General features: G+C 43.7%; 6 protein-coding genes across 6 annotated transcripts; 4 read left to right on the top strand and 2 right to left on the bottom strand.

The window, feature by feature from the left end:
- The first annotated feature begins 2379 nt into the window (after positions 1-2379).
- LOC117736832 (polyubiquitin-like) lies at positions 2380-3371 on the top strand. The gene is made up of 2 exons (XM_034542425.1): positions 2380-2515; positions 2613-3371. The coding sequence occupies exon 2, from the start codon at positions 2623-2625 to the stop codon at positions 3091-3093; it is 471 nt and encodes a 156-aa protein (XP_034398316.1). The 5' UTR covers positions 2380-2515; positions 2613-2622; the 3' UTR covers positions 3094-3371.
- A 4293-nt stretch (positions 3372-7664) lies between these two features.
- LOC117736833 (polyubiquitin-like) lies at positions 7665-8656 on the top strand. Its single transcript, XM_034542426.1, has 2 exons — positions 7665-7800; positions 7898-8656. The coding sequence occupies exon 2, from the start codon at positions 7908-7910 to the stop codon at positions 8376-8378; it is 471 nt and encodes a 156-aa protein (XP_034398317.1). The 5' UTR covers positions 7665-7800; positions 7898-7907; the 3' UTR covers positions 8379-8656.
- Positions 8657-12982: 4326 nt separating this feature from the next.
- LOC117736835 (polyubiquitin-like) lies at positions 12983-13919 on the top strand. Its single transcript, XM_034542429.1, has 2 exons — positions 12983-13063; positions 13161-13919. The coding sequence occupies exon 2, from the start codon at positions 13171-13173 to the stop codon at positions 13639-13641; it is 471 nt and encodes a 156-aa protein (XP_034398320.1). The 5' UTR covers positions 12983-13063; positions 13161-13170; the 3' UTR covers positions 13642-13919.
- pxmp2 (peroxisomal membrane protein 2) lies at positions 13698-15796 on the bottom strand. Its single transcript, XM_034542427.1, has 5 exons — positions 15577-15796; positions 15069-15194; positions 14790-14952; positions 14507-14626; positions 13698-14405 (listed from the first exon to the last, which is right to left on the bottom strand). Exons 1-5 carry the CDS (start codon positions 15684-15686, stop codon positions 14337-14339), a joined length of 588 nt encoding a protein of 195 aa, XP_034398318.1. The 5' UTR covers positions 15687-15796; the 3' UTR covers positions 13698-14336.
- A 677-nt stretch (positions 15797-16473) lies between these two features.
- Positions 16474-18652, bottom strand: unga (uracil DNA glycosylase a). The gene is made up of 7 exons (XM_034541815.1): positions 18394-18652; positions 17900-18085; positions 17713-17808; positions 17423-17520; positions 17227-17315; positions 16956-17134; positions 16474-16876 (listed from the first exon to the last, which is right to left on the bottom strand). Exons 1-7 carry the CDS (start codon positions 18490-18492, stop codon positions 16736-16738), a joined length of 888 nt encoding a protein of 295 aa, XP_034397706.1. The 5' UTR covers positions 18493-18652; the 3' UTR covers positions 16474-16735.
- On the top strand, positions 18028-20960 carry alkbh2 (alkB homolog 2, alpha-ketoglutarate dependent dioxygenase). The gene is made up of 4 exons (XM_034541816.1): positions 18028-18123; positions 19312-19518; positions 19600-19798; positions 19879-20960. Exons 2-4 carry the CDS (start codon positions 19356-19358, stop codon positions 20183-20185), a joined length of 669 nt encoding a protein of 222 aa, XP_034397707.1. The 5' UTR covers positions 18028-18123; positions 19312-19355; the 3' UTR covers positions 20186-20960.
- Positions 20961-21001: the final 41 nt, after the last annotated feature.

The following is a 21001-nucleotide window of genomic DNA, read 5'->3' as shown; positions in this document are numbered from 1 at the left end:
AATTAGAGAGAGAAGGCTGTCTTATCAATAGGGAGGTTACGAGCTCTGGGCCTCAACGGCCGATTCATGAGTTGAAGGTTACAGCAGACAAGAGAGAGATGCTACTTGAAGGCAAGGAAGCAGATGGGGAGGATTTAGACAATAATGAGTTAATAGGGGGATACCCATAAATCCTGCGATTTCTCTGGAAGTTTAATAATATGCTGAGGAGTTTCAAAAAATAGCGGCCTCAAAAGGTTCTTGCCAGCCCAAGCACAACATGATTATATTGAATAGAATATAACATGATATTCAAACCTTCAACAATTATAAGTGACGTATATTTTCCATTCAACCACTTACTGGCAAACTTGCGCGCCGACCCGCCAAAAGTCCCCTGTGAGATACAGGAGGAACATCAAATTAATGAAATAATACTTAACACTAAATTATGTAAACAAGCACAAAAGCTATGGATCAGGGAACGTTTGTCCGCTCCAGAAGAGGGGAGGAGGGCATGTGTCGCTGCTACCGGCAGCCATGTAAACAATACGCTGTTACAAACATCATCAACAGGTCACAACCATAATCAACTTCACACTGTCCTCTGGTCTGGCTTCCTCACCATCATCATCCTCCTTGACCTCAGTGCTGCCTTGGACACTATAAACCACTCCATCCTCCTCTCACGTCTCTAGTACTCTCTTGGCATAACTGACATGGCCCTTTCCTGGTTCACCTCATATCTCTCAGACCGACATCAATTCATTGCCATAAACAACTGTAAATCCTCCACCTCCCCAGTCACCCACGGTGTCCCCCAAGGTTCTGTGCTTGGTCCCCTCCTCTTCATCATTTACATCCGTCCCCTTGGACAAATCATCCGTCGCCATGGTCTCGACTTCCACTGCTACGCTGATGACACCCAACTCTACTTTTCCTGCAAGACCATCACCTCAGTCACCCACTCCACTCTCACTACCTGTCTCACTGATATACAATCATTGGCCCCAACTCCCTTACCCGCTCAGCGCAGACCTTCTCTCTCGATATAGATGGCGCCATCGTCACCCCCTCTACCCAGGCTCGCAACCTCGGTATCATCCTCGACCCCACCTTCTCTTTCCTACCCCACGCCAACCACATCACCAAAACTGCCTTCTTTCACTTCAGGAACATTGCACGCCTACGGCCCTCCCTGATCTCTGCCACCACTGAAATTCTCATGCATGCCCTCATAACCTCCAGACTTGACTACTGCAACAGCATCCTCTTTGGCTCTCCCAACAAAATCCTCAATAAACTTCAGTATGTTCAGAACTCTGCTGCTCGCCTGTTCACCTCCACCCGCCGCTATGAACACATCACCCCGGTCCTACGCAACCTTCTGTTTGACACGCTCAAGCAACGGTGAAAATAAACTGCCACGCGTACATTGCTAAGCTCTCTCTTGATGTTGCAGCCTGCCCATCTCCCGGCTGATCTGGTGGACCAATTGGAGCAACTGGCCTTGCTTGATTTCCCCACCTCTTTGCCCGCTGACTTACACACACTTACCTGTAGTCTATATATGCCCCTCCCATGTATACCGTCTTCACTGTATATCTCACCTTTTAGTTTATTCATATGTGTACTGCTGTCTGTACTTCTACCTGCACTTTATAATTCGACAACTCCTGTTTATGTTCATAACTCCTCATGCTGTACATATATTAGTGTTTTCATATCTACACATTACTATTTTATATATATGCTGTTCATTACTTTGCAGTGAGCAAGTTGAATATAATCTCATATTAAATGATGGTGTCCCTTTTTCATCCTGTTTTTAAATGTGAATATCCTTAACTAGTTTATTTTTCTCATTGTAGGAAATATCCCTCTTCCGATGAGGGAGGAGAGGGCCACCATGATGAAACACTCAGAATTATGACGTTTATAACACATTTGTGTAAACTAAATACTGCTTTATTTTTGTTCTTTTTCAGTTTCATTTGACAGATGCAGTATTGATACGTCTTGTTTTAGTTTCAGTATCATTGTTTTAAAAGTGTGCGCAGTGTGTTGACAACCTTTTGATATGAGGGGATTCCCTGTAATGGCAGTACATTGTTTTAATTTATTATTTACATTGTGATCTTGAGAGTGTGTCCAGTTTTCTTTCTAGCTTTGTTTCACTTAAATAAAAATTAAATTCCTACTGTCTGTCTTGTTTTGTTTCCATAAAAATGTGATATCATGTGACATTCGTGGTTTAGAATAGACGATGACGTGTTTGTCAGGTAACATCAGAAATGATATGGCCTCTCCTAGACTGCCAAGACTTGAACTCATGAGTCTGTTGTGATGGAAACGATACAGCGGAGTCATGTTTGGAGAATAGAAACCGAAAGTTATTGGGGAAGGGAAAACGACTCAGAGGGAAAGGGGAGGGTGTCGCTCAGCTGAGGCAGACTGTATATAAACTGTGAAGAGCAGAAACCTGACAGCGGCTCCTGAGCATCGTCTGAAGACTTGAAGCTGTCCCGAGCACAAGGTGAGAATCTGTCTTTGTCAACTCTGAAATGAAACACACCGAGGCACTGAAATGGTGTTTTCTACTCGACTTATTTATGTATTGAATGATGTTTCAGGTATTTCATCATGGACATAACCATCAGTATGCTGGACGGGAACTCCCACCACCTGAGTGTGGACCCCCATGACACAGTGGGCTCTCTGAAGATGAAGATCCAGCAGATGCTCGGAGTTCGCTGTGAGACGCAGAAGCTGGTTTTTATAAACGGCATGAACACTCAACTCAGCGACGACTCCCAGACCATCAGCCACTACGGCCTGCAGCCCGGCGCCACGGTGTCGCTGCTGGTGACGCAGCCGGCGACCGTGCAGGTGTTCCTCAAAAACGAAAAGGGCAAGATGAGCACCTACGACATCACACCCGAGGAGACTGTGGGCCACTTCAAGAGCCGGGTCCAGAGCAGAGAGGGGGTCCCGGAGAGCCAGCAGAGGCTCATCTACCAGAGCCGAGAGATGGAGGCTCATCATAAACTCTCGCACTACAACGTCAAAGCGATGAGCACCATCGACCTGTGTCTCCGCCTGAGAGGAGGCTGAGGACATCCTGGTTCATATATTTTATTTTCTTAACATTCCTTTATTTAATTTTATTTAATCACAAGTTTCAAATGCCTATTTTTCTTTCTTTATTGTTTATTTTCATTCGGACCAAGTATTGCATTCCTCATGTAAGCTGGTGCATTCCATAACATCTTAAAAACAGGATAAATTTGTTATTTGGCTTTGTCACTACAGATTTGTTATAAACACACAACACAGGTTTATATTAACTGTACCCTGTTAAAAACAAATAAAAATAACTTTACAAATGTCAATGTGGCTGTCTCCTCACATTTCCTGTGGGCTTATCATTTCCTCTTAAGGGGTGGAGCTTACACCCTGTACAGACCAGAACCAGAAGGAACCAGAAGGAACCAGAATGGTCCAATGAAGCCTTGTTTTGAACTGTACATTATTCCAGTTATTAAGACTTTCTCAATCATAGAATTCAATGTGTACTATTACATTTTACACAATTTCGTTAGTGCCTGTAACAAATAAATGTAGTATCCTCTGTATTTACAAACAGTCGTGTATTAAACAGAGCATGTTATAGTGGATTAAACTCAACATAATTAATAATACTTTATGTGAGAATTATCGTCCAGTATATAAACAGTACAGTAAACAGCCAGATGCCGAAGAAGAAGTTTCCTCTTGATTCATTTTCAGTGAAGAATTTGAGAGAGGCTTCATTTCCTCACAGATGCGAGGTAGGCGTACCAAAATAAGGCGACGGTGTTGGCAAACAGCACTCTGAACTGTCAGCAAAAACACAAACAGGAAGAGAGTTGGTTAATCATTAGGTAGTGTCACTATGTGACTCATTTGTTCAATGACGGGATGCCAGTGAAATACATACCTGAACAGGCACAAAGTTGATATTGATGAACTGGAAGGGAGTCCACACTTTCCAATTCATCTTTAAAGCAGTCCATGGTGCAGTGAAGCCTTGTTTTGAACTGTACATTATTCCAGTTATTAAGACTCTCAATCATATAATTATTTTTTTACTATTACATCTTACACCATTTTGTCAGTGTTCTGTAACAAATAAATGTAGTATCCTCTGTAATTACAAACACTCGTGTATCAAACAGAACACGTTATAGTGGTGTAACGAGACAACGTGTGGTTTGAGTTTTACGAGGACAATAACCAATCGTATTAATAGTAGCACAACAACGCCACCTTAGGAATTTCACCTAAAGGGTAAGTTTTGCTCCCAGCATCAGGAACTCAAAAGGGGCACGCAGATTAATTATACTGATGAGCAGCAGACGTGGTTCCAGTACAAACCATCAATCTTTATTTTTACACTCAATCAAAACAATGGGTCAATACAAGACCATATTACACATCAAATAATAACAATAACACATACACACAAACACACACACGTGAGGCTTCCGAACCATGGTGCACCAAACAGCACACATAAGGGAGGCACCCACACCAGAAGGCTTCAACCCCAACACCTTAGGCCCAGCAGCTCCTACAAAGACCGGGAACACAACAGGCTCCACGGCACGGAAAGAAAAAGAAAACAAACTAAATCAAATAACCAAAAGAACTCGGGTTAGCCGGGGGGGACGATCAGCTACCCAATTACTATAAGCAAAAATGCCACGGTGGACCTAAACGGCCCCTGTCAAAATACACAATCAATAAAAGGGCTCAAGCTAAAAAGGGATTTTCTTTATTAAAACAACAGTGTGACGTTGACATGAAACAGCACGAAGCAGCACGAAGCAGGGGCGAAGGGCTGTCGAGCCCGGCGGTGGGCAGCGTCAGGCACTGTAGGCACCAGCAGCACACGGTACGGCAAGCCTGGTAGGCCAAACAGCAGCGTTCTTAAACGTATACGTGAGCAGGGTTAGCTGCGGCCGTTGTGGTGGAATTATTTCTAACTCCTATTCACAAGCTTCGGATGACATGTTCAAAATAATGAGATCCAACAACCTTTGAGCTTCTGAGTAAATATTCCTGTGCAGGAAGGAACAAGTCTGCAGGACGATGGCCGTTCAGCAGAGGAGTACAAATGCACATTAGTGTTGGGCTCAGTTACATGTCTTCCTTCTGGAGGGTCGAGTAACACACACACACACACACACACACACACACACACACACACACGTGTTAGAGAGTGTGAGAGGGAGGGGTGAAAAGTGACTTTATTGTATTATGGCAATTAGAGAGAGAAGGCTGTCTTATCAATAGGGAGGTTACGAGCTCTGGGCCTCAACGGCCGATTCATGAGTTGAAGGTTACAGCAGACAAGAGAGAGATGCTACTTGAAGGCAAGGAAGCAGATGGGGAGGATTTAGACAATAATGAGTTAATAGGGGGATACCCATAAATCCTGCGATTTCTCTGGAAGTTTAATAATATGCTGAGGAGTTTCAAAAAATAGCGGCCTCAAAAGGTTCTTGCCAGCCCAAGCACAACATGATTATATTGAATAGAATATAACATGATATTCAAACCTTCAACAATTATAAGTGACGTATATTTTCCATTCAACCACTTACTGGCAAACTTGCGCGCCGACCCGCCAAAAGTCCCCTGTGAGATACAGGAGGAACATCAAATTAATGAAATAATACTTAACACTAAATTATGTAAACAAGCACAAAAGCTATGGATCAGGGAACGTTTGTCCACTCCAGAAGAGGGGAGGAGGGCATGTGTCGCTGCTACCGGCAGCCATGTAAACAATACGCTGTTACAAACATCATCAACAGGTCACAACCATAATCAACTCCACACTGTCCTCTGGTCTGGCTTCCTCACCATCATCATCCTCCTTGACCTCAGTGCTGCCTTGGACACTATAAACCACTCCATCCTCCTCTCACGTCTCTAGTACTCTCTTGGCATAACTGACATGGCCCTTTCCTGGTTCACCTCATATCTCTCAGACCGACATCAATTCATTGCCATAAACAACTGTAAATCCTCCACCTCCCCAGTCACCCACGGTGTCCCCCAAGGTTCTGTGCTTGGTCCCCTCCTCTTCATCATTTACATCCGTCCCCTTAGACAAATCATCCGTCGCCATGGTCTCGACTTCCACTGCTACGCTGATGACACCCAACTCTACTTTTCCTGCAAGACCATCACCTCAGTCACCCACTCCACTCTCACTACCTGTCTCACTGATATACAATCATTGGCCCCAACTCCCTTACCCGCTCAGCGCAGACCTTCTCTCTCGATATAGATGGCGCCATCGTCACCCCCTCTACCCAGGCTCGCAACCTCGGTATCATCCTCGACCCCACCTTCTCTTTCCTACCCCACGCCAACCACATCACCAAAACTGCCTTCTTTCACTTCAGGAACATTGCACGCCTACGGCCCTCCCTGATCTCTGCCACCACTGAAATTCTCATGCATGCCCTCATAACCTCCAGACTTGACTACTGCAACAGCATCCTCTTTGGCTCTCCCAACAAAATCCTCAATAAACTTCAGTATGTTCAGAACTCTGCTGCTCGCCTGCTCACCTCCACCCGCCGCTATGAACACATCACCCCGGTCCTACGCAACCTTCTGTTTGACACGCTCAAGCAACGGTGAAAATAAACTGCCACGCGTACATTGCTAAGCTCTCTCTTGATGTTGCAGCCTGCCCATCTCCCGGCTGATCTGGTGGACCAATTGGAGCAACTGGCCTTGCTTGATTTCCCCACCTCTTTGCCCGCTGACTTACACACACTTACCTGTAGTCTATATATGCCCCTCCCATGTATACCGTCTTCACTGTATATCTCACCTTTTAGTTTATTCATATGTGTACTGCTGTCTGTACTTCTACCTGCACTTTATAATTCGACAACTCCTGTTTATGTTCATAACTCCTCATGCTGTACATATATTAGTGTTTTCATATCTACACATTACTATTTTATATATATGCTGTTCATTACTTTGCAGTGAGCAAGTTGAATATAATCTCATATTAAATGATGGTGTCCCTTTTTCATCCTGTTTTTAAATGTGAATATCCTTAACTAGTTTATTTTTCTCATTGTAGGAAATATCCCTCTTCCGATGAGGGAGGAGAGGGCCACCATGATGAAACACTCAGAATTATGACGTTTATAACACATTTGTGTAAACTAAATACTGCTTTATTTTTGTTCTTTTTCAGTTTCATTTGACAGATGCAGTATTGATACGTCTTGTTTTAGTTTCAGTATCATTGTTTTAAAAGTGTGCGCAGTGTGTTGACAACCTTTTGATATGAGGGGATTCCCTGTAATGGCAGTACATTGTTTTAATTTATTATTTACATTGTGATCTTGAGAGTGTGTCCAGTTTTCTTTCTAGCTTTGTTTCACTTAAATAAAAATTAAATTCCTACTGTCTGTCTTGTTTTGTTTCCATAAAAATGTGATATCATGTGACATTCGTGGTTTAGAATAGACGATGACGTGTTTGTCAGGTAACATCAGAAATGATATGGCCTCTCCTAGACTGCCAAGACTTGAACTCATGAGTCTGTTGTGATGGAAACGATACAGCGGAGTCATGTTTGGAGAATAGAAACCGAAAGTTATTGGGGAAGGGAAAACGACTCAGAGGGAAAGGGGAGGGTGTCGCTCAGCTGAGGCAGACTGTATATAAACTGTGAAGAGCAGAAACCTGACAGCGGCTCCTGAGCATCGTCTGAAGACTTGAAGCTGTCCCGAGCACAAGGTGAGAATCTGTCTTTGTCAACTCTGAAATGAAACACACCGAGGCACTGAAATGGTGTTTTCTACTCGACTTATTTATGTATTGAATGATGTTTCAGGTATTTCATCATGGACATAACCATCAGTATGCTGGACGGGAACTCCCACCACCTGAGTGTGGACCCCCATGACACAGTGGGCTCTCTGAAGATGAAGATCCAGCAGATGCTCGGAGTTCGCTGTGAGACGCAGAAGCTGGTTTTTATAAACGGCATGAACACTCAACTCAGCGACGACTCCCAGACCATCAGCCACTACGGCCTGCAGCCCGGCGCCACGGTGTCGCTGCTGGTGACGCAGCCGGCGACCGTGCAGGTGTTCCTCAAAAACGAAAAGGGCAAGATGAGCACCTACGACATCACACCCGAGGAGACTGTGGGCCACTTCAAGAGCCGGGTCCAGAGCAGAGAGGGGGTCCCGGAGAGCCAGCAGAGGCTCATCTACCAGAGCCGAGAGATGGAGGCTCATCATAAACTCTCGCACTACAACGTCAAAGCGATGAGCACCATCGACCTGTGTCTCCGCCTGAGAGGAGGCTGAGGACATCCTGGTTCATATATTTTATTTTCTTAACATTCCTTTATTTAATTTTATTTAATCACAAGTTTCAAATGCCTATTTTTCTTTCTTTATTGTTTATTTTCATTCGGACCAAGTATTGCATTCCTCATGTAAGCTGGTGCATTCCATAACATCTTAAAAACAGGATAAATTTGTTATTTGGCTTTGTCACTACAGATTTGTTATAAACACACAACACAGGTTTATATTAACTGTACCCTGTTAAAAACAAATAAAAATAACTTTACAAATGTCAATGTGGCTGTCTCCTCACATTTCCTGTGGGCTTATCATTTCCTCTTAAGGGGTGGAGCTTACACCCTGTACAGACCAGAACCAGAAGGAACCAGAAGGAACCAGAATGGTCCAATGAAGCCTTGTTTTGAACTGTACATTATTCCAGTTATTAAGACTTTCTCAATCATAGAATTCAATGTGTACTATTACATTTTACACAATTTCGTTAGTGCCTGTAACAAATAAATGTAGTATCCTCTGTATTTACAAACAGTCGTGTATTAAACAGAGCATGTTATAGTGGATTAAACTCAACATAATTAATAATACTTTATGTGAGAATTATCGTCCAGTATATAAACAGTACAGTAAACAGCCAGATGCCGAAGAAGAAGTTTCCTCTTGATTCATTTTCAGTGAAGAATTTGAGAGAGGCTTCATTTCCTCACAGATGCGAGGTAGGCGTACCAAAATAAGGCGACGGTGTTGGCAAACAGCACTCTGAACTGTCAGCAAAAACACAAACAGGAAGAGAGTTGGTTAATCATTAGGTAGTGTCACTATGTGACTCATTTGTTCAATGACGGGATGCCAGTGAAATACATACCTGAACAGGCACAAAGTTGATATTGATGAACTGGAAGGGAGTCCACACTTTCCAATTCATCTTTAAAGCAGTCCATGGTGCAGTGAAGCCTTGTTTTGAACTGTACATTATTCCAGTTATTAAGACTCTCAATCATATAATTATTTTTTTACTATTACATCTTACACCATTTTGTCAGTGTTCTGTAACAAATAAATGTAGTATCCTCTGTAATTACAAACACTCGTGTATCAAACAGAACACGTTATAGTGGTGTAACGAGACAACGTGTGGTTTGAGTTTTACGAGGACAATAACCAATCGTATTAATAGTAGCACAACAACGCCACCTTAGGAATTTCACCTAAAGGGTAAGTTTTGCTCCCAGCATCAGGAACTCAAAAGGGGCACGCAGATTAATTATACTGATGAGCAGCAGACGTGGTTCCAGTACAAACCATCAATCTTTATTTTTACACTCAATCAAAACAATGGGTCAATACAAGACCATATTACACATCAAATAATAACAATAACACATACACACAAACACACACACGTGAGGCTTCCGAACCATGGTGCACCAAACAGCACACATAAGGGAGGCACCCACACCAGAAGGCTTCAACCCCAACACCTTAGGCCCAGCAGCTCCTACAAAGACCGGGAACACAACAGGCTCCACGGCACGGAAAGAAAAAGAAAACAAACTAAATCAAATAACCAAAAGAACTCGGGTTAGCCGGGGGGGACGATCAGCTACCCAATTACTATAAGCAAAAATGCCACGGTGGACCTAAACGGCCCCTGTCAAAATACACAATCAATAAAAGGGCTCAAGCTAAAAAGGGATTTTCTTTATTAAAACAACAGTGTGACGTTGACATGAAACAGCACGAAGCAGGGGCGAAGGGCTGTCGAGCCCGGCGGTGGGCAGCGTCAGGCACTGTAGGCACCAGCAGCACACGGTACGGCAAGCCTGGTAGGCCAAACAGCAGCGTTCTTAAACGTATACGTGAGCAGGGTTAGCTGCGGCCGTTGTGGTGGAATTATTTCTAACTCCTATTCACAAGCTTCGGATGACATGTTCAAAATAATGAGATCCAACAACCTTTGAGCTTCTGAGTAAATATTCCTGTGCAGGAAGGAACAAGTCTGCAGGACGATGGCCGTTCAGCAGAGGAGTACAAATGCACATTAGTGTTGGGCTCAGTTACATGTCTTCCTTCTGGAGGGTCGAGTAACACACACACACACACACACACACACACACACACACACGTGTTAGAGAGTGTGAGAGGGAGGGGTGAAAAGTGACTTTATTGTATTATGGCAATTAGAGAGAGAAGGCTGTCTTATCAATAGGGAGGTTACGAGCTCTGGGCCTCAACGGCCGATTCATGAGTTGAAGGTTACAGCAGACAAGAGAGAGATGCTACTTGAAGGCAAGGAAGCAGATGGGGAGGATTTAGACAATAATGAGTTAATAGGGGGATACCCATAAATCCTGCGATTTCTCTGGAAGTTTAATAATATGCTGAGGAGTTTCAAAAAATAGCGGCCTCAAAAGGTTCTTGCCAGCCCAAGCACAACATGATTATATTGAATAGAATATAACATGATATTCAAACCTTCAACAATTATAAGTGACGTATATTTTCCATTCAACCACTTACTGGCAAACTTGCGCGCCGACCCGCCAAAAGTCCCCTGTGAGATACAGGAGGAACATCAAATTAATGAAATAATACTTAACACTAAATTATGTAAACAAGCACAAAAGCTATGGATCAGGGAACGTTTGTCCACTCCAGAAGAGGGGAGGAGGGCATGTGTCGCTGCTACCGGCAGCCATGTAAACAATACGCTGTTACAAACATCATCAACAGGTCACAACCATAATCAACTCCACACTGTCCTCTGGTCTGGCTTCCTCACCATCATCATCCTCCTTGACCTCAGTGCTGCCTTGGACACTATAAACCACTCCATCCTCCTCTCACGTCTCTAGTACTCTCTTGGCATAACTGACATGGCCCTTTCCTGGTTCACCTCATATCTCTCAGACCGACATCAATTCATTGCCATAAACAACTGTAAATCCTCCACCTCCCCAGTCACCCACGGTGTCCCCCAAGGTTCTGTGCTTGGTCCCCTCCTCTTCATCATTTACATCCGTCCCCTTAGACAAATCATCCGTCGCCATGGTCTCGACTTCCACTGCTACGCTGATGACACCCAACTCTACTTTTCCTGCAAGACCATCACCTCAGTCACCCACTCCACTCTCACTACCTGTCTCACTGATATACAATCATTGGCCCCAACTCCCTTACCCGCTCAGCGCAGACCTTCTCTCTCGATATAGATGGCGCCATCGTCACCCCCTCTACCCAGGCTCGCAACCTCGGTATCATCCTCGACCCCACCTTCTCTTTCCTACCCCACGCCAACCACATCACCAAAACTGCCTTCTTTCACTTCAGGAACATTGCACGCCTACGGCCCTCCCTGATCTCTGCCACCACTGAAATTCTCATGCATGCCCTCATAACCTCCAGACTTGACTACTGCAACAGCATCCTCTTTGGCTCTCCCAACAAAATCCTCAATAAACTTCAGTATGTTCAGAACTCTGCTGCTCGCCTGTTCACCTCCACCCGCCGCTATGAACACATCACCCCGGTCCTACGCAACCTTCTGTTTGACACGCTCAAGCAACGGTGAAAATAAACTGCCACGCGTACATTGCTAAGCTCTCTCTTGATGTTGCAGCCTGCCCATCTCCCGGCTGATCTGGTGGACCAATTGGAGCAACTGGCCTTGCTTGATTTCCCCACCTCTTTGCCCGCTGACTTACACACACTTACCTGTAGTCTATATATGCCCCTCCCATGTATACCGTCTTCACTGTATATCTCACCTTTTAGTTTATTCATATGTGTACTGCTGTCTGTACTTCTACCTGCACTTTATAATTCGACAACTCCTGTTTATGTTCATAACTCCTCATGCTGTACATATATTAGTGTTTTCATATCTACACATTACTATTTTATATATATGCTGTTCATTACTTTGCAGTGAGCAAGTTGAATATAATCTCATATTAAATGATGGTGTCCCTTTTTCATCCTGTTTTTAAATGTGAATATCCTTAACTAGTTTATTTTTCTCATTGTAGGAAATATCCCTCTTCCGATGAGGGAGGAGAGGGCCACCATGATGAAACACTCAGAATTATGACGTTTATAACACATTTGTGTAAACTAAATACTGCTTTATTTTTGTTCTTTTTCAGTTTCATTTGACAGATGCAGTATTGATACGTCTTGTTTTAGTTTCAGTATCATTGTTTTAAAAGTGTGCGCAGTGTGTTGACAACCTTTTGATATGAGGGGATTCCCTGTAATGGCAGTACATTGTTTTAATTTATTATTTACATTGTGATCTTGAGAGTGTGTCCAGTTTTCTTTCTAGCTTTGTTTCACTTAAATAAAAATTAAATTCCTACTGTCTGTCTTGTTTTGTTTCCATAAAAATGTGATATCATGTGACATTCGTGGTTTAGAATAGACGATGACGTGTTTGTCAGGTAACATCAGAAATGATATGGCCTCTCCTAGACTGCCAAGACTTGAACTCATGAGTCTGTTGTGATGGAAACGATACAGCGGAGTCATGTTTGGAGAATAGAAACCGAAAGTTATTGGGGAAGGGAAAACGACTCAGAGGGAAAGGGGAGGGTGTCGCTCAGCTGAGGCAGACAACTGTGAAGAGCAGAAACCTGACAGCGGCTCCTGAGCATCGTCTGAAGACTTGAAGCTGTCCCGAGCACAAGGTGAGAATCTGTCTTTGTCAACTCTGAAATGAAACACACCGAGGCACTGAAATTGTGTTTTCTACTCGACTTATTTATGTATTCAATGATGTTTCAGGTCTTTCATCATGGACATAACCATCAGTATGCTGGACGGGAACTCCCACCACCTGAGTGTGGACCCCCATGACACAGTGGGATCTCTGAAGATGAAGATCCAGCAGGTGCTCGGAGTTCGCTGTGAGACGCAGAAGCTGTTTTTTAAAAACGGCATGAACACTCAACTCAGCGACGACTCCCAGACCATCAGCCACTACGGCCTGCAGCCCGGCGCCACGGTGTCGCTGCTGGTGACGCAGCCGGCGACCGTGCAGGTGTTCCTCAAAAACGAAAAGGGCAAGATGAGCACCTACGACATCACACCCGAGGAGACTGTGGGCCACTTCAAGAGCCGGGTCCAGAGCAGAGAGGGGGTCCCGGAGAGCCAGCAGAGGCTCATCTACCAGAGCCGAGAGATGGAGGCTCATCATAAACTCTCGGACTACAACGTCAAAGCGATGAGCACCATCGACCTGTCTCTCCGCCTGAGAGGAGGCTGAGGACATCCTGGTTCATATATTTTATTTTCTTAACATTCCTTTATTTTATTTTATTTAATCACAAGTTTCAAATGCCTATTTTTCTTTCTTTATTGTTTATTTTCATTCGGACCAAGTATTGCATTCCTCATGTAAGCTGGTGCATTCCATAACATCTTAAAAACAGGATAAATTTGTTATTTGGCTTTGTCACTACAGATTTGTTATAAACACACAACACAGGTTTATATTAACTGTACCCTGTTAAAAACAAATAAAAATAACTTTACAAATGTCAATGTGGCTGTCTCCTCACATTTCCTGTGGGCTTATCATTTCCTCTTAAGGGGTGGAGCTTACACCCTGTACAGACCAGAACCAGAAGGAACCAGAAGGAACCAGAATGGTGCAATGAAGCCTTGTTTTGAACTGTACATTATTCCAGTTATTAAGACTTTCTCAATCATAGAATTCAATGTGTACTATTACATTTTACACAATTTCGTTAGTGCCTGTAACAAATAAATGTAGTATCCTCTGTATTTACAAACAGTCGTGTATTAAACAGAGCATGTTATAGTGGCTTAAACTCAACATAATTAATAATACTGTATGTGAGAATTATCGTCCAGTATATAAACAGTACAGTAAACAGCCAGATGCCGAAGAAGAAGTTTCCTCTTGATTCATTTTCAGTGAAGAATTTGAGAGAGGCTTCATTTCCTCACAGATGCGAGGTAGGCGTACCAAAATAAGGCGACGGTGTTGGCAAACAGCACTCTGAACTGTCAGCAAAAACAGAAACAGGAATAGAGTTGGTTAATCATTAGGTAGTGTCACTATGTGACTCATTTGTTCAATGACGGGATGCCAGTGAAATACATACCTGAACAGGCACAAAGTTGATATTGATGAACTGGAAGGGAGTCCACACTTTCCAATTCATCTTTAAAGCAGTCCAGTAACTTCCTCTCATCTTCTTTTCAAAGTCTCTCCATCCTTTAGCCTGCATACAGATTGGGATGATTCTATATTTACATGTATGCTGCCCAATTTCACAAATCTTTTTTATTTGTTTATGTCTCTTGCAATAACATAAACTTTATGCCAGGGCATTATCAAATTGCTGGAGTGCCCCTTCAATGAGATGACGTGGACAGATGACCTACCTCTAAGACGTTCATCACAAAGTAGAAAATCAGCAGAAAGCCTGGGGCAAAAACCAGCCGGTCCAGGAGCAGACGTTTAACTATGCAGAGTGGGTCTGTGCTGGGCATCCACACTTCCATCAGCTGATAAAAGTAATGGCTCACCGGTCCTGTAATAACCAACCTGAAATAGACAGCCAGGAATAATATTACTGCACAAATGTATGTATTTTATACATTTTACCAAATCCAGCACATTGCATTTCAAACCCCCAATTATGTTTCTGTATTTAGTCTCACCCATAAATGGCGTAGCGTGCAGCTCCAGCCGGGTCAATCAGGCTAACCTGGGCTCCATCGGTGGCTTTTTTTTTTTTGGCCTCCAAAATCTGAGACAGAAGATTTCCTAAAGCTGTGAGGACGCCACTGGAAATAACAAGGACACACAACAAACACGACTATCAATGTGCAACAGGTACATTCGTGACAAAGTGCTCAATACAAGTCATTGTCAGGGGAGGTTTTACAGGCGGATGCTGATTGGCTGAAGCCAGAGCGCTGACACTAAAGGGCAGCCTCTGGTCACTGCAAACAAAGCGGCCTATTAGACAAACTTTGAAGTAAGAACTGACAACAAATGGAGATATGAGTTACCATGTAGAGACTGTAAGTTAATAAACTTCATTTGGACTTAGTCAGTCCTTCAGTAAATGAGAGCACGTCATGTATGACCGTCAACAACACAACTCAAGCACCAGGCTGCAGAACAACAACTACTTGCAGTCAGTGAATACGCGACGCTACAGACCTCGTTACAGACTTAGTGAGGATGGGGTATTTCTTCAGAAGAACCAGATATTGTTGGAGTAAACGGACATAAATGGGCGCATTCCGGACCGGCAGGCTTTCCACGTGCATTGTCAGTTATCTAACTGTACAAACATTACCACCGCAAGACTAACAGCACTGACAGCTCGGGGCAGCGAAGTTGAAAAGAAGCTGCTTCTTCCTGCTACCAGCGTCGCGTCACTGGCGGAGCCACGCCTCCAGGGCGACGTCACAAAACAGTTGACGAAGTTTTTCGGTTGAAGAATATCATTTAGTGCAAAGCGTGGTCACATGCTTGTGAAAGTATGCGTCTTCCTATTACAACTATTCTGGCCCCTGCCGATCGCATCACACAGTGACTAACTAAATGACAACACGTGTTTAATGGCAGACATGTTTACTTTTCTAGCAGGAGTTGCACTGAGACTAATAACATTAATAACCACTTCCTTCACTGTCATCTTATGTGTGACTGAGCTGACCCGTTCTCTTGTCAAAAACATTTCATTTAACATTTAGAATTGACCCCGTGTTAAACTACTCACGTCAAATACAACAGAAACTTGATCTGCCACCCAAATAGAGTGCAGCCATCGTTATAAGTGAAACTGTGTGAAAGGCTAAGAGCAATACAATAATTACATCTTTTAGTTTGTTTCTCTCTGGAAATACTACACCCACAGCACATTCACCAACTTGGGAACTCCTTGTGCCTTTAAAACACATTTTTGTGTGTGCAAAAATCGTTTGGTGCTCTTAGACAAAGTGGTCCTGACACTGCAGGGGAACATGGACAGCACCTCCTACATCTGAGGAAGTGAGCCCATTTTAGATTAGACTGCTGTGAGCACATTTAGAGACATTAATATGAAACAACTTGTTGGAACCACTTTAATAGAACAAATATTTCAATAGAAAGTTTTTTTTTTTTTTTTTTTAAATAAAAAAATATTTACAATGTTTAACAAACAGTTTTAGAAAAGACATTCAAGAAAACTGTAGCAGAAAACATAGCAGTATAAACTGACAACTATGTCATAAAGAAATCTGCACATGCTGTTTGCTGAACTGTGAAAGCTTATAGGTGGGTTTTAGTTTGTAGGTGACCAACATACATGTAAGAAAATATGAATACAATCCTAAAGTTCTGTCCAGTTTATGGGAGACTTTCCGGATTTCTTTAGCAGCTCGTTGGCCTTTGAGAAATGCTTGCATCCAAAAAATCCTCTATGACAAGACAAGGGAGAAGGATGCACAGCCTGCAGGATGTGGTGGCGTTTCTACAAACGGAGAGAACAGAAACTTAGATTCATGAAGCTTATAAAAAGGTGTTAGTTGAAAACAACAGCAGAGACCCACCCTGTCAATAGCAGCTCCCTTCTTCTGAGCGTATGCTCCCCAAAGCATGAAGACGAGGCCTTCCAGGTTGTTGCTGAGCCACTGGACCACAGCGTCAGTGAAGGTCTCCCAGCCTTTGTCTTTGTGAGAGTTGGCCTGGTGCCCTCGGACCGTCAACACAGCGTTGAGCAACAGCACACCTGAAGGACGAGGTGACAGATGGAGGCAGGTGAGATAAAGACCAACACGCTCTCTTGTTGTGCAACACAGTGTAAACGTATTATTAAAATACCTTGTTTGGACCATGCAGTCAGATCTCCGTGTCCTGGGTGCTGAAAGCCTTCAATGTCCGACACCAGTTCTTTGTACATGTTCTCCAAACTAGAAAAGAATCACAGGTGTGATAAATGTGTCCAAAAGAGGGCACAACATCTATCCGATTTAAAGTTGGACAAGCTCACAGGCAGAGATACTGAAATAGTTTTAACCTGGGCGGAGGACGCACTGGTCTTTTGACACTAAAGCACAATCCATGGGCTTGGTTAGGACCGTGATATGGATCCTGGCCAAGAATCACCACTTTGACCTGCAATTAGAGGGAATAGACATAATTTAAAGTGACGCACGCGCACACACACACGTAGGCGGCTTGCTGTCTGTTTAGCGCATAGCAGGCTCTAACATGTGTTTGCGTGTTTCTTTCAATATTAAATGCTGTATGTTGCGTGTCAGACACAAAACCACAGGTCACTGAAAGTGCCCCCGCAGATAAACTTACATCTCGGATGTCACACGTCTGGGTCCAGGTAAAGACGTCTTCAGCAGGTGGGTACACCGTGTATCGTTTCCGCTCTTCAGAGACGAAAGTCATCAACTGCGGCAGAGATGTGACACTGTTTTAAAAACTGTTCACAACCACCGAGACACCGTGTGCATCGTGACGGCTTTCTCTCCCCCTCACTCACTCGTTTAAAGTAGGGTTTTCCAAATTGCTCCGACAGTCCCTCCCTCCAGCTTCCCCCAAACCCCGGAGGTGCTTGTGCAGAAGAGAGTTTCTCCAGCGCTGCTTCCTTGTTGCGGGCGATCCTGTCTCTCTGCTCCGGGGAGAGAGCAGCAGGCGTCGGCTCCACCGCCGAGGACTTCAGCTTCTTCTGCACAATTGAAGCATTTTCAACAAAACACACAGCTGGTGAGTAGCGAGCAACTGGCGTTAGAAACCGTCTACAGTGACGTATGTACATGCTCGCGCTGCGGTAGCCTTTGACAACAACAGAGAACACCGCGGTGCTCGTGAACGCAGCTTGGAGCCGCTACACATGTTGCGGGAAACGACAAACCCAACCGCGTCCTAAATAGTCCTCTAAGTACACTGCAGGTGGTGTTTAGAGACTATTAACGTCACGTGATAAGGCCACAAGGAGACACGTGTTTAATGTGAGCTAACAGAGGGGGCGCTCACCGGTTCCTCGGCGTCCACCTCGGCTTCATTGACGTCCTTAGAAAGTCTCTTCTTCGACACAGGCGAAAAAAACGAGTTAATAGTTTTTTGTCCAATCATTTTCTTGCAAAACTCCTCGGCGGCAAGCTGCTGTAAACTAATTATATTAATGCATTGAGTTATTAGCTAAGGCGCGCGCGCAGTGCTCCCCTCACGAGACACAAACTCTCTGACTGGCATTGAAGTATTCGCGCCCGAAAGAAGTGACGAATCAGACGACGAGCTGCGCTGTTGATGAGCCGTTCAAGACGAAGCGTTGCAAACGGGAGCTTTAACTCTGCAGCACACATTTAGGAGACACGGAGCTCTTCATGGTGGGATACTGTATTGTTTAACGGGGTCATGTCAACTTAGTCATTGGACGGAAATTAAGCGTCGACTATTTTGAAAATAAATACATTTTGAAAGCAGAAATACCCCCCAAATTATTTTTCTCCTTTTCTTAAATGTTCCTGAATATGAGGATTTGCAACATTGTATATGTTTTACATGATATTGAATACGTTGAACTGTTTTTACTATTGAATACCTCGTGCTCAGGGAAAATGTGATCGGCATTTTCACTATTTTTCTACATTTGATTGGCAAAGCGATTAATTGTGGAAAAAGTTAACAGATTAAAAATGAACATTGAAAAAATGTTGCAGCCCTGCCTTTTTATTTATATTTTAATATGGTGTAATAATAATAATAATTGTGTGCAGATCCAGACAGAAGATTTATTTTCCCACATTTATTTACAAAATCGGGGTTCATGTTCCACCTTGTTTGCATCACCCAGGTCTTTAAAAATCCTAAAATTAAGGATCCACAGAGTCCCACAGACAACAGGTTACTGAAATGGAAAGTTTGTGAATAAACTCTCCTGCAATAACAAAGCCAGATGTCCACAGAAGAGGATCAAACTGGAGAGTGATGAGAGGATGAAGCAGCAGGAGGACGATGAGGAAGACGAGTTCTCTCATCCTGTTCCTTGGCAGAAAATAGAGTCAGAGGGACTAGACTGTGACTATGCGCTGCTGCTCTCCAAAGAGGAAGCAGACCACCTTTTTAAACAGCTGGAGGAGGAGGTGGTGTACTCAACAGGTACATCATCAACCCTTCTTCTGTAAAGTTAGGACCAGATGTTGCAGAGTTGTTGATTGATCGTGGATGTTTTTGTTCCAGGGGAAGAAGCAACGGTCCAGGTGTTTGGAAAAGTGCACAGTATACCGAGAAAGCAGGCCACTTATGGAGATGCAGGTCTAACCTACACGTATTCTGGAGTGACACGTTTAGCCTGCCCGTGGACTCCAACCTTGGAATATATTCGGGATGTTGTCACGAAAACAACTGGACACACGTTTAACTTTGTTCTGGTTAACAGGTGAGACATTCCTGAATATAAGTTTTAAGATCACAGTTTGATATTGGTCTCGCTGCTGAAAGTGGTCTCCTCTCCACCAGGTACAAAGATGGGCAGGATCACATGGGTGAGCATCGTGACGACGAGAAGGAGCTGGACCCCCTCTGTCCCATCGCCTCCGTCTCTCTGGGAGCAGCACGAGACTTTATCTTTCGCCACAGAGACGCTCGGGGGAAACACAGCTGCCGACAGATCAACCCCGTGAAGCTGCAGCTCGCTCATGGAAGCTTGCTCCTCATGAACTCCCCGACCAACACTTTCTGGTACCACAGCCTCCCTGTGCGTAAGAAGATGTCCATGCCTCGTATCAACCTCACCTTCAGACGCATAATGGACAGAAAGAAATGACCAAGTGAGCATTATCACCCAGGCCTTTGGGGCCAGCGCTCAAGAAGCCTTTTGACTGTGGGGTCCAACATTTTGGATGAAACGGAGGACGAACCTGTTGCTGTCCTTGGACACATGGATAAATATCACAAATTTGAAAATGCATTTGTTCATGTAGCAGTTGAATCTGGGCAAATAAATGACAGCACAGGGTGAAATAAGTGAGGACTGTCAACTGTGACTCAGGAGAATGAGCACATGTTATAGTGAATCAGTGGTTTAAATGACATGTTTAAAATGACATGGGTCCAAACTTCTGATTCACACCATTTCAGCTACTTTCACGAGGTTACGTTTTGTGATGCAGCTGGCAATGTCCCTGAAGAAACCATAAACTCGAAAATTCAGTCTCCCTGAAAAATTACAGACTCTTGAGTGCAGACTAGGGAGGCATTTCGCATTGTGTGTTGCACTGAATGGTACTCTTCGTGTACTTGAGCGGAGCAATGGGGCACTCTGCGCTGATGGCAACTCTCTTTTTATTATAGTCAATGTATGTGTAGACTGACATTCTTCAGATGGGTTTAAAATAACTGCTGACCTATTAATCCTTGGCTGTGGCCAGTTAGAAATGTTAAACCAAAAGATGATTTAGCTGTAGCCTCTGGCACTAACGAGCATTTACCCCTTTACATGTTTATTATTCATTCTTGTGAAAAAAAAGACCTTTTCATCTCTATAGAAACAATAATTAGTTTGAAACCCCTCAATAAAGGCTGCACGCTTTACCAGCTTACGGAGATTCAGGAAGTCTTTGCTTGATCTTCTATCATCTCA

The sequence above is a fragment of the Cyclopterus lumpus genome, chromosome 9 (assembly GCF_009769545.1).
Source record: "Cyclopterus lumpus isolate fCycLum1 chromosome 9, fCycLum1.pri, whole genome shotgun sequence".
Lineage (NCBI taxonomy): Eukaryota > Metazoa > Chordata > Actinopteri > Perciformes > Cyclopteridae > Cyclopterus > Cyclopterus lumpus.
This window is presented reverse-complemented; position numbering and strand designations above follow the sequence as displayed.